Raw genomic sequence first — 13,717 nt, 5'->3', positions numbered from 1 at the left:
GACCCTGTGTGGTTTCACTTTTTGAATATATGTGCAGGACTGGACTTCATATTAGCAAACTAGGATCATTTACTGATATGGCTTGTAGTCTTACATTGATCATGGATCTTCACTCAAGCAGAAGCAGCAGCTTTTTTCAGCTTTCCAACAGAGTTCTGCAGATACAGCTCTGTCCTCCTTGTCAATACCCTCAATTTTCAAACCTTCAACCTCTCCTGAGTAGGAGCTGTCAATCATGCCTATTTTAATTATTCCAAATTGTAGTTAGGTGGAGAAAACTTCATTAAAGGCAAAGGCCTGTTTTCACTTGTGAACTAAACAGCATCTGAATTTAGATTTTTGTAGGTAAAAATACATTTGCAATCACCTATTCTCCAATCAGTACAGTTACAGTGACCACTCAGTTTGGATTTGCTGCTCAGTAATTACATGGAAGTGGTACTGGACACTGCTGCAAAATCCTACCTTAATGCCTCAAAGTGGCACAGCAGTGACCCTGATTTATCTGACCGAGAGGATAGTGGAGTATATTCTTCAGTAGGTTCAACCATGCTATTAAGGTGTCAGACTCCCAACCTAGGGAGAGGACAGCTGTCCTCCTTTTTGAGGTTGGGTGCTAGCTAAGTTGAGGAGATAAACACGCCACTGACAGCATAGCCAGTGGGTGGATGAAGAAATGGCTAAAACAACATGAGTAAATGGGTCCCAACTCCCTGTGCACGCCTTGATCTGTTCTATGACAGTAGTCAAGAGTTCAATCAATGAGAGGCTGTTAAGAATCTCAGGGGCAAGAAAAAGGACTGCCCTTTCTGTGTGCACCTATAACTGCAGGACACTGATGAGAGGCAATTCGATCAACCAACTAATGGAGGAGAAGGCAAGGACAGCCTGCAGAAAATTGGTCTCTGCGAAACACAATGAAGAAAGGAGATGGAAAAGAGGTGGAAGAAAAAAGTACCATCATGTTGGGAAAAGGACAAGGTGCAACAACCATTGGAGGAATCAGCTTAAACACCAACAAGGAATGATCTTCAAGAATTGTCTCCAGCAAGTTCAAGTCATCGTGCATTGGAGTGCCACACCTCCAACTGAACAAGAACAGCACCCTCAAGATTATTCAGAATTATGCTCCCACAAGCACAAGCGAAGATGCCGATGTGGAAGAATTCTACCAGGAGCTCGAGGACACCCACATATATGATTGTTGGAAGAGGGAAAGAAGATGAAAAGTTAATTGGAAGGTATGGCACTGGCGAACAGAATCCATGAGGAGAGTGACTGGCAACTCTGGCGGAGACTAAAGAAATGTGCATTGGTAACACCCGGTTTAAGAAGAAGGTCAAGAGGAAGTGAACATGAATCGTGCCCAATGCAAAGAACAAAAACAAGATTGACTATATTCTGATCAATAAGTGGCGCATTGTACGAGACATCTCAGTAGTGGCATCATTTAACACCAGTAGTGACCATCACTTGCTCAGAGCATGGCTCAACTTCAACGAAAAAGTGGAGGAGAAAGCACTACAGATGGCAAATCAGAAACAGCGGCCAAAAGTATCTGACAAGGCAATCTTGAAAGGGAACATTTCCAAAGAAGACTGGAGTCTTATAGATAACGGAGATGAGGATTATAAAAACTTCACTGATAAGTTGAGGCAATGCATGAAATTAGCCAAGAAAGGCTGAAAAGAGTGAAGGGAAGAATCTCAGAGGAAATGTGGAACGTGCTAGAGAAGCAGAGGAATATGAAGCAAAATGATGGCGACAAACTTGATTATTCCCTCCTCTGCAAGTTCATAAGAAGACGACTAAAGGAGGACTTTGAGAAGTACCAAAATGAAAGAGACTCTTAAAAATGGCTGAAGATCACAGAAGCCTCAAAAAGTGCAAAAGGGAATTGACACTGTACAGGTCAACAGTAATGGTGTTGAAGAACAGGGACAGAAAACCAGTAATTGACAGAACAGAGACAGAAGTGGTCTGCAAAGATTTCTACACCGAACTGTTCACCTCTCAGATAAATATCCCAGTAACCAACACTTCAACAGAACAACAAGCATGTACTCTCAGTCCTTGTCAGAGAAGTTCAACATGCAGTTCACAAAATGAAAGAAGGAAAAGCCCCAGGTAAAGATGGACTGATAATCGAAATAAGAGCAGGAGGCCAAGATCTCTGGGAAACCCTTGCTCAGAGGTTAGCTGTTACTTGGAAATGAAGAAGATATCATCTAGCTGAAAGGAGCCCAACACCATTCTGCTGTACAAGAAGGGCAGCTGTGAAGATCTAAACAACTATTGTTCAATATGCCTGCTCTCACATGTCTATAAGCTGCTCACCAACTCTCACAGAGTCTGGACAAGAAGCAGCCAAGAGAGCAGGCAGGCTTTTGAAGAAATTTCAGTACAATGGACCATATTTTCACTATAAACCAGCTATTGGAACGCTCAAGGGAACACAAAATCCCTTTATGTATTGCCTTCATCGACTATGAAAAAGCATTTGACAGTATAGAGATCAATGCAATGTTGAAAGCACATCGACACAAACTATATCAAACTATTAAAGGAAGCAAATTCTGACTGCACAACAGATATAACCTTGTTTGACACTCCTCTTCGCATCTCAGTTAAGAAAGGTATGAAACAAGGAGACAGTTTCACTGAAACTCTTCACAGCCTGCTTCAAAATGGTAATGAGGCAGATAAATTGGAAGGGTGGAATCAAAATCAACAGAGAGTAGTTAAACCATCTCAGATTCACAGATGATATTGTGTTGATTGCCGAAAATACTATCAAACTATAGAAAATGCTGCGAGAACTCAATACAAAAAGCAGTCAAGTCAGACTGAAAATTAACCGCTCCAAAAAGAAATGTATGTGGTCTGATACCTTACCAAAAGCCCAAATAACAAGCAAGGGAGAACAAACAGAAGAAGTTCAGCAATAAATCTGTTTAGGCCAAGAAATTAACATGCGGCATGATCAGGAAGGTGAACTCTCCCAAAGAAAGAAAGCAGGTTGGTGCGCATTCAATTCTATCAAGGATATACTCCAAGGAAAAATCGACAGGGCAACATGTGCCAGCCTCTTCAACTCAACAGTACTGCCAGCAATGTTGTACGGCAGCGAAACACAGACACAGACGAAGACAGAGGAGCAGCAACTGTCTGTCATGGAGAGGGCAATGGAAAGAAGAATTCTGGGAATTTCAATCTGTGACTGAATTCCCAATAAAGTGATCAGACAGCAGTGTGGAGTGCAGGATGCTGTTGAGAGCAAGCACAGTAAAAAGGGATGGGCCGGGCATATAGCAAGGCTCACTGACAATTGATGGACTGCAGCTGTTGCCAGGTGGTACCCATGGGAACTAAAAAGACCACTTGACCGACCTCCAAATAGAGGGGAAGATTTTATTGTGAAAAGACATGGCTGCACATGGAGAAGGAAGGCCAGGGTACAAGAAGAACGGAAGATGTGTTGTGATCAGCGCAATCTATACGAGGGCTGAAGGACCTATTGATCAAGGTGATCAAGATGAAGGTACTGGACAAATGATGGGAGTCAGAACTGTAACTTACTTTTCCCCCTCGGAATCTTTAGACTAGGCCTTGCCAGTTTGGCATCCCTGGCTGCTGAGAGAGATAAAAGGTATTTACAGAAAGTGTGGTGCGATTTAAAACTGCTTCCTAGCCAGTATGGATGGGAGCTTGTTTGGTTTCTTTGCATAGGAATCTGTAATCACCTTATCTCTTCTGTTATTTCCAGTGCATCTTACCAATGCCAAGAGAGGCTTACTTTAGTGTCTGCTGCTTAGGTTTGTAGCGAAATTTGTCTATGTGTGGCCATATTGGTTGTCATGGATCCAATGTAATATGGCCTAGTCACTCTATAAAAATAAAAAATAAATGGACAGAGACATCCTATCTCCTAGAACTGGAAAGGACCCTGAAAGGTCATTGAGTCCAACCCCCTGCTTTCACCAGCAGGACCAAGTACTGATTTTGCCCCAGATCCTTAAGTGGCCCCCTCAAGGATTAAACTCACAACCCTGGGTTTAGCAGGCCAATGCTCAAACCACTGAGCTATCTCTCCCTCCTGACTCTGGGTATGTCTTCACTACCGGCCGTATCGGCAGGTAGCAATTGATTTCTCGGGGATCGATATATCGCGTCTCATCTAGACGTGATATATCAATCCCCTAACGCGCTCCTGTCGACTCCGGAACTCCACCAACGCAAACGGCAGTAGCGGAGTCGACAGGGGGAGCCGCGGACGTCATTCCCACGCCGTGAGGACGGTAAGTAACTCGATCTAAGATACTTCGACTTCAGCTACGTTATTCATGTAGCTGAAGTTGCATATCTTAGAGCGATCCCCTCCCCTAGTGTAGACCAGCCCTCTCAGCGTCAAGGGAAACACTTAAGTTCAGATATCTAAGTACTTTTCAATGTAATTACTAGATTTTTTAAAAGAATCTAACATTACACTGCATTTCATGACCTCAATCTTTGGGACCATAGTGGGCCTGCAAAGAAAGACTTTTCTGTTAACAAGAAAGAATCTGAAGATGTGCAGAAAACATCTATCTTTAGGGATATGCATTCACTGAACATATGCAGTCTTTATCCTAAGGAACTCAAGCGTGTAAAGAACATCCCAGTGTGAATGAAACATTTTTGTCTGAAGCTTTAAAAACACTTCTTACTCCAAAGAAAGTTGAAAACTTTATATTCGCCCCTCTTTGGAGAATAAAAGGAACTGTCTATACTCACATTTAACATAATTTTTCAGAAATTAAATTATTAATATTGGAGAAGAATGAGCATCCTAATCTATTTCATTAGTTGACACCTAAAAGGGCACTTTAAGAGAATATTTATATTTAAGATAATAGTTAGGGACAGATCAAGAAGTTAAGGAAAAGAATATAAACAAACAAAAGTTTCTTAATTGTAACTTCTGGACAGATCAACCTGAAAAAGAATTTAGAGATGAGTTGTTAATTTAACCCAACATTTGAACTCACTGTTTTGTTATGTATGATAAGATATGAGTAATCCTATTTCCTGAGTCAGGTGATAAGTAGACTGTAAGAGTTTGTCTTGCGCATGTATACTCCTGAGGGCATTCTGTGCCAAAAAATTAAAAATTCTGTGCCCAATATTGCAAAATTCTGCACAATTTATTTGTCAAATAAATGTGGAGGCTCCAGCATGGCATTGGTGAGCACAGACCACTGGCTGCATGGAGGAGGGAGATCACTGTGCAGCTCCCCTCCCACCTCCCAGGACATGGACTCAGTGGTGAGGCTGCATCCAACCCTGACACAGCGCAAGGACCAGGCCTGCCCCAGAAACACCCCAGGTTCTTGCCCCTCTATGACAGGTGCACAACATGTGGGCAGGCAGGCTCAGCAATGCAAGATCTAAGTGTGGAGGGGCTTAGTGTGGGGAGATCCAGGTGCGAGTTGAGAGGGCTCTGGGCACAGGGGGGATCTGGATGCACAGGGCTTGTTGTGGGGTTCTGGGTGCCATGGTAAAGGGACTCGCCAGGTGCAGGGGAAATGGACTCATTGGGGGGGGGGTTCTGGGTGCAGGGGGAGGGGATAAGGCTCGGTGGGAGGGTCTGGGTATGAGGGGCTCTAGATACATGGGGTTGGGTGGATGGGGTATCAATTCACTGTACAGTGCAGGGCCGCCCAGAGGATTCAAGGGGTCTGGGGTCTTTGGTGGCAGGGGGCCCCTGCCGCCGAATTGCCGCCGAAGACTAGGCACTTCAGCGGTGGGTTCTGGGGTGGAAGGACTTCCCACTGCAGGTCTTTGGGGGCACTTTGGTGGCAGGTCCTGGAGTGGAAGGACCCCCCCATTGCCAAATTGCCGCTGAAGACCTGGTACTTTGGTGGTGGGTCTCGGGGCGGAAAGACCCCACCGCCGAATTGCTGCCGAAGACCCGCAGCGGAAGAAGCTCCGGGGGGCCCAGCCCCTGGAAGAGTCTTCTGGGACCCCCGGGGTGAGTGAAGGTCCCCTTTCCAGGGATCTTAAAAACTCTCGTGGGGGCCTCTGTGGGGCCCGGGGCAAATTGCCCCACTTACCCCCCCCCCCGGGAGGCCCTAGCACAGTGATCCCTCCCCCTGCAGCTGAGGAGCAATGGGTGCGGGAAGTAGGGGGAGTAGGGTGACCAGACATCCTGATTTTATCGGGACTGTCCCAATATTTGCTTGTTTGTCCCGTGTCCCAACCAATATTAGGTTGGGACAATGGACAAACAAGCAAAAGCTCCGGGGCCCAGAAGCGCTCGCGCCCTCCTCCGCCCCTACTCCGCCCCCTCCTTCCTCTATTGAATCTCCCCAAATCCTCGCCCCCATCCCCACCCCCTAACTGCCCCATTGGCTCCCTCCCCAAATCCCCGCTTCTTGCCATGCCCAGGAGACGCAGGGGAGCGTAGGGTGGGGATGAGTGTGAGTCCGGCCTGGCCCCGAGCAGGCAGGACTCGGGTGCAGTACCTGGAGGGAGAGTAGGGGGACGGCCCACGGGGCCAGGCGGCGGCTGTTCTCCCCACCTGGGCAGTGGGACTCGGGAGCAGCTGCTGCTGCAGCTCCCACTGCCACGGGGGGAGGAAGTGGCCAAGCACGTCGCACTCTGTGGCTTTGGCGCCCCGGCCCGAACCCCCCGAGCCCAGGCCCGCTGCGGGGACCCAGCAGCACGCATGCTATGCCCAGCCCCTGGCCAGTCACTTCTGGGCTGGCTGCCCAGCTGGTGAAATCCCACGGTGGAGGCATTGGCAGCCCAGCCCCGTTTGTTCCCCTGCGGAACCCGACCAGGATGGGGGGGCTGGTGCCTGCTGCCCCCACTCCGGGGCCACCCGCGGGATTGCACCAGCTGGGCACTCAGCCCAGACGCGACTGGCCAGGAGCCGGGTGCGCGCAGTGTGCGTGCTGGGTCCCCGCAGCAGGCCTGGGCTCGGGGGGGTCGTGGGCGCCAGAGCCACAGCCACCGAGCTTGGCCAGTGGCCGTTTCTCCCCCTGCAGCAGTGGGAGCTGCACCAGTGGCTGCTCCCGAGTCCTGATGCCCAGGTGGGGACAACAGTCGCCGCCTGGCCCCAACCCCCTACTCTCGCTCCAGGTACCGAGTCCAAGTCCTGACTGCTTGGGGCCAGGCTGGACTCACACTCACCCTGGCCCCGCGCTCCCGTGAGTCTCCTGAGCCTCCCTCCAACACTTGCGGAGGAAGGAGGAACCGGAGGTGGGGAATTTTTTTTTTTTTGCTCTGCTGCCATTTTTTCCCCCCTCTGCCCCCGTCCTGCCCCCCCGCGTCCCGATATTTGATCTGGGTGATCTGGTCACCCTAGGAGGGAGAAGTTTGCAGAGCTTCCTACAGCCAGGGGAGAAATCTGGGGGTGAGTCTGACATGACCCCAGATGCTGTGTAGGGGGAGAGGAAGTCCCATCCTCACCAGCGCAGTTGAGACTAGCTGCTGAAACCAGCACAGGGTAGGAGCCACCAGCAAGGTCTTCTCCAGTCCCGCCCCCAGCCCCACAGTGACTTACCTCTCTGCCGGCTGCCCTGGGCACCAGAAACATACTGCAGGGGAGGATCATCTGACCACTCTTGTGGCTTTCTTTTGCTTCTCCGTCAGAAAGTTATTTTTCTGCGGGGAAGAAAAGAAATCTGTGGGGGACAAAAATTCTGTGCTTCCACAGTGGCGCAGAATTCCCCCAGGAGTAATGCTGTGTATTAACTGTCTGGGTACAGGGTGGGATTTCTTGTCATTCTGTAAAGTACCAAGCAGTTGCCATTGGCAGCTGCAGGATACCAGACTTGAGGATATCACTGTCTCATTCAATAGGTCAAATTTTGTTTTCCTAATTTTTCTAACTCTGAACCTGATCCAGCTTCCACTTAAGTGAACAGAAGCCCTTCCATTGACTTCAATGGGAGTTGGTTGGGTCACTCTTGGAATTACCCTGCATTTTGTAGGCAATTTGGGAAGAGTCTATTGTAGAATTTAAAAGGCCCAACAAATATAAAGCAAAAGGTTTCCCTATTGTAAGGATATAAAACTCACTATATGAACACTGTAGAAGTATGTGACATGAGCAATGAAAATATTTGAAAAGGAAAGAAAATTGAAGATTTTGTGTGTTTGCCTGAACCCATGTTTTATTTCAGAACCTTCAGAAAACATAAAAGTGTGTGACTGAAAGAGGCTTACTAAAAATTAGGTATAGAAGTCACTATATGGAAGATATCCCTGTCAAATGCAAGAAGAGTGGCTTCCAATGGTCAGCGTTGATAAATGGTCAAGGCTAGAAGCTATAACCGGTCCGACTGTTTATCATCATTAGTTTTCTTAGAACCAGTTGTGACCTCCAGCTCTGCAAACACATTGACACTGGGAGACTGAATGCTACTTGCTGAATTTGAAATAATGAAGCAGTTACCATGTTCCAGCACTTTCAGTGGAAACCAGAAAAGAATGATGGAGTGGATCAAGGCGTTGATGCAGTGACCCCAGAAAACCTGAGGGAAAACAAACCAAGAAAGTCAGGAATCCGCCAAAAATCTTGCTCTCTCTCTAACTCCCAACAAATGCTTCATTGTGAAGTTTACTGGCAGAGTGTAATGTTTTTCCTAAGCTGCAATACTTGAACTTTTATGAAATATATTTCCTCGTCCATTTTTTACATAATTTCTGTGCTAAAAACAGACAACTCTGCTTCAATTGAAGGATTTTTTAAATACAGTATGTCAGATTACACTAGGGCAAACATACTACCCCCAAAAATCTTGATCAGAATATGAGCAGGTGGATTTACCTTTGCTTAATCGTTCAAATTATCATGATGATAGACAGGACTATTAATACAATGAAACAGTTACTTTATTTTCTTTAATGGAGAAAAGTACTTTTTGTACCTCACAGTGTCCCATTTAAAAGTCTTACGTTTCTCATATGTCAGAGGTTTGCATATTCTGCAATTTTGTTCTTTGAAATCTTAGAAACTCTCTGACAAAACAAACCTAGGACCTTGCTTTGTTTCAAGAGTATATTTAATTACTCATTAACACCCCCCCCCCCAAGAACATCAAATGGTGAAATTTCTTAGCACAAAGAGGTCAGTAAATCAATGAAACAGAAAGTGTAGGATATTTTCCAAAATATTAAAAGAAAATACAAGAGTGTAACTTTATCTGCATAATTCTTAAAACTCTGCAATGACAGGAAGAATAAAATCATCCTAACTTAAGAAAAATTTTAAAAGGAGATTTAGCAAGGCTGGTAGGTAGGACTATGGCAGCATTTCAATATGAAACTCAAAAAACAGGCACAGCTCATCCAGCTTCTCTGAAAGATGCAGACAGGCAAAATTCATATTCAGATATCGGCCCTGGTCTGAACTTCTCCAAAATTTGGATGGACTTCAGGACTATTATTCTAGTTCGGGCCTCTCTTCTAGTCAGTACTCAGAAACAGCAAATTATTTTCAAAAGAACACAACATTCTAGGAAGCAAGGACAACCCTGATTTCAAGGGAGTTATGCTGGCATAAAACTGAAGTAAAACTAAATGAGGCCTTTAAGACAGGACTTGAAAATATAATGCTAGCATTTTTCTTTTAATTTTTTTTAAAAATAAAACATTTCCGTTACCCTCGTGTTGAACCCATCCGCATTTTGAGTAATTTTGTAGAGCTGGGGAAATCTAAGCATGCTATCTTGGGTACATGATCGTTCAAAGATTCCCAGAGTGAAGGGTGGCAATGCTGTGAAAATCTACAAAGAAAACAAACACTAATTTAAAAACATTTATTAACTTTATAAGTAGATCCACGATAATGTTTGAGATCCAGGGTGAAATCCTGGTGCCACTGAAGTCAATGGCAAAACTCCCATTGAGTTCAGTCGGGACAGAACCTCATTCCCAGAGTGTAATTTGACATAATTTTCAGCCAAACCAAAACCTGAAATGTAGTGATTCACAATTCTTATTATTGATTGTACTTAACCTAAGCACAAAAAGAAGCCAGAAAAAGTAGTTCTTACCCTTGCTGTTAACTAATTAAATAAGAAACAAGCTGAGCATCAGTATTTCATGTCATATTTTATGTCATATTATTAGCCAACCAGTCTAGTTACATTAAAATGTATCTAAAGCCTGAAAAAGAAAGTCTGGTATGTACATTATGGAAAAGATTTGAGGTAAGTTGGTTCAAACATAGTTACAACTGGAGCCATGAAAGTATTTCATTTGTTTTACTAAAGCAAAGATTATAAAGACATTAGTGCAAGTAAATGTGGAAATCAGACAAAAACGTCTAAAAAATAAAGAACATTCTAGATTCTGTTATTTCTGGCCTTCTGTGGTGTCTAAGCGAGGCATGAACCTTGATAGGAGTATGCCAACTCAGACTGAATCCAGACAAAAAAGAAGTGATATTGCTAGGTCAAAGGAACATCAAGAGAAAGAAACAGAGATAAGCATTCTGTTTCTATTTCTTTTCTGGTTTTTCACATGAGTTTTTGGAGGAAATATCTGTTTATGAGATATTCAGAGTTCAGCACTTTGTCTAGTAATTACTGTTCTGCATGTATATACTTTCTATAGAAGCTACAGAAAATGTTTATACTGAATGAAATAAATACAGACATATTATTATTTGTATTGCATTAACATCCAAGGGCCCCAATCAGGATCTGGATCCCGCTTGTGCTACGAAGGGCACAAATTCATAGGATTCTCATCCACCACAGACATTTCTGTGTAATCTGGGGAAAGCCACTGAGGGTATGTCTACAGTGCATCTGTGGCTGGCCCATGCCAGCTGACTTGGGCTAATGGGGATCAGGCTACAGGGCTGTTTAACTGCAGTGTAGACGTTTTGGCTTGGGCTGGAGCCTGGGCTCTGAGACCCCACGAGGTGGGAGGGTATCAGAGCCCGGGCTCCAGCCCAAACCAGAACATCTACACCACAATTAAACAGTTCCATAGCCTGAGTCTTGTGAGCTCAAGTCAGTCATGAGTGTTGAACTGCAGTGTAGACATAGGGTCATTTTTTAAAGGTATTTAGGCCAAGGAGGTCAGACTAGATGATCTGGTGGTCCTTCTGGTCTTAAACTCTATGATTCTATGACGTAAAAATGTGTATAGGCACTTGGTGGGGCTTTCAAGAATGCCTAGGTACTTAACTCCTACTCTCACACTGAGGATACCTCTCTGGGAGAGTAGATCCCTGTTATTAGTAAGAGACAAGGAATAGTAATGGGGGATTTGATTATCAGACATGTAGATAGTTGGTTTGTGATGACTGGAAGAGCTGCATGGTGAATTGCCTGCTGAGTGTGAAGGTTGCAGACCTCTCAAGACACCAAGGTAGACTTATATGCAGTGCTGGGGAGAAGCCAATGATCACGGTACATGTAGGTTCCAGTAACGTAGGGAAAGGTAGGAGAGAAGTCCTGGAGGTCATATGTAGGCTGCTAGGTAAGAAACTCAAGTCCAGGATGGGCTCCACCTAAACCAAAATGGAATCAGATTGCTGACATGTAAAAATAAAGAAGATCATAGAGGAGTTTTTCAACTAAGGGCTGAGAGACGGCTGACAGCTGCAGAGAAACAAACAGTTCAAACAGCTACATCTCTTAGGAGAGGATTTAGTAAAGGGGATATTCTATATCCTGGTAAAGAGGAGATGACAGAGGTTGATAAAGTACAGGTAGGAACTGAAGGAAAACAGTCAAACCAAAAAGAGTCCCATTCAATTACATCATACAAAGGCAGACAACTAAATACTGACAAATTTTATAAGTGCTTGTCTACAAACACAAGAAGTCTAAATAGTAAGATAGGTAAACTTGAGTGCCTGGTATTAAGAGGATAATACCTTTGTAGAGGCTCACATTATACATATTGCACACACACATATTCGGGCATAAAAAGTAAGAGGACTAAAAGAATGCCACCTTGACTAAGCAGAGTAAGAGAGGTGGTTAGAAACAAAAAGACATCCTTTGAAGTTAAATCCTAGTGAGGAAAATAGAAAGGAACAAACTCTTGGCGAGTCGAGTGTAAAAGTATAATTAGGTAGGCCAAAAAAGAATTTGAAGAGCTACTGGCAAAAGACAATAAAACTAACTGTAACATTTTTTAAAGTACATCAGAAGGAGGAAGCCTGCCAAACATTCAATGGGGCCACAAAGTGACCGAGATGCTAAAGGAGCACTCGAGGAAGACAAGGCTGGTACGGAGAGGCTAAATTCATGCTTGGAACTCTCCCCTGTCTGATAGTGATGACATACTCCATCCACAAGCCTTATCTTGCTCCAGCCCTGCTCTTGCTCCAGCCTAGCTCCCAACCCTACTCTTGGTTTGTTCCAAACCCCCTCCTGAGTCCAGGTCCAACTTTGGACTTTGGATCCTGGCTCCGATGTCACCACACCAAGCACTAAACCAGACTGCCACTGCTTTCACCATTAGGTCTGACCCTCCACATCTCGTTTTTGACATAGTACCTCACCAAGGTGTTGTGAGGAAAAATACATTAAAGATTGTGAACTGCTCATACACTATGGTGACAGGGAGTGTATAAATAGAAAGATTAGATATGGTCTCTTATGCACCAAAGGGTTTACAATGTAATTAAAGGCAAGGCTCAGTGAGTGGAGGTAGGAATCAGAGAGGGAGCATGAATATAACAATAACATGGTCACATAATTCCCTAGGTTAACAATGTGCATTGCCTGATTCTTCTGAGGAATTTCAAGTATTGAGGTTTTTAAATTATCATGTCTAAAAATTCCCTATTAAGCCACAACCCCTCGTGCAGCTCCCTTAATATTTGCTTCCACCACCACTCTGGCTGAAAAAGGTGATCCAGATTTTGCCTACTGTTTGATTTATTTTTTTGTAGGGCTTTATACAGTTAATCCCAACTACTTCTCTATCCAGCATTATTAGTGCCTTTTAAAAATGACAAACTCCCCCCATACTCCTTAGGACAACAGACCCCCTCTCTTTACATTTTCCTTTTTTTATTTCAATTTCTAGAAATCACTAAAAAAACCTCCTGTATAAAAGCTGTAGGCACCTTTAACATACCAGAAAAATATCAGATAAATTTGACAACACGTGGAGGCTCAGAGACCACTAAGACCTCAAGGGTTATCCCATTCTCCCTGCTGCATCCAGGGGCAGGGATGGGTCCATGCAGCAGTAAACTACAAAAAGTGAGAAAATCCTATTCCCCTGGTCAATTAATTACCTACCCGCTTACCCACACCTCCTGCACCCAACAGCCAATTTCCCAATGCCACAAAACAGCTCAGAGAGCAGAATTGCTGACATCATGGGGTTCCTGATGCTGCTGGGAGGAGGGGTTTCTGGGGGCCATGTGCCTCCAAAGTTTTGGCTCTGTGGGGCTGGGAGTAAAATGGGCTTAGCTAGCACCCACCCCCAACACCTTATGCTACTGACAGTGGTGGCTGCTAGGCCTCTCCTTTTTGAAGGATGCTGTGGTCTTCACAAAGGAACTCAGCTCCAGAACTACTGTGGAAGGCTCAACCCCACATTGTACTCCTGAGAAGGGAGAGGGATTGCTAGGGCCATGTACCGTCAGATGCTGGCCCATGTCAGAGGGGAGAAAAGGAAGAGGGAGACTCAGAAGCACCTCGGGCAGGTCACTTTGGGCTTAATTCTGGCAAACCTTACTCACAATGAAACG

The 13,717-nt window shown here is 44.9% G+C and overlaps 1 protein-coding gene across 1 annotated transcript in view; it reads right to left on the bottom strand.

Moving 5' to 3' along the window:
- The window catches only part of ATP8A2 (ATPase phospholipid transporting 8A2), a 612,384-nt gene that overhangs the window by 152,989 nt on the left and 445,678 nt on the right, over positions 1 to 13,717 (bottom strand). Inside the window, exons 29-30 of the mRNA XM_075061658.1 lie at positions 9,651 to 9,773; positions 8,441 to 8,519 (exon numbers count right to left, since the gene is read on the bottom strand). Of these exons, the coding sequence (XP_074917759.1) occupies positions 8,441 to 8,519; positions 9,651 to 9,773 (202 nt within the window). The remainder of the gene's footprint in view (positions 1 to 8,440; positions 8,520 to 9,650; positions 9,774 to 13,717) is intronic.

This window comes from Chelonoidis abingdonii, chromosome 1 (genome assembly GCF_003597395.2).
Source record: "Chelonoidis abingdonii isolate Lonesome George chromosome 1, CheloAbing_2.0, whole genome shotgun sequence".
NCBI lineage: Eukaryota > Metazoa > Chordata > Testudines > Testudinidae > Chelonoidis > Chelonoidis abingdonii.
The sequence above is the reverse complement of the archived record's forward strand: the minus strand, read 5'-3'. Positions and strand labels throughout refer to the sequence as shown.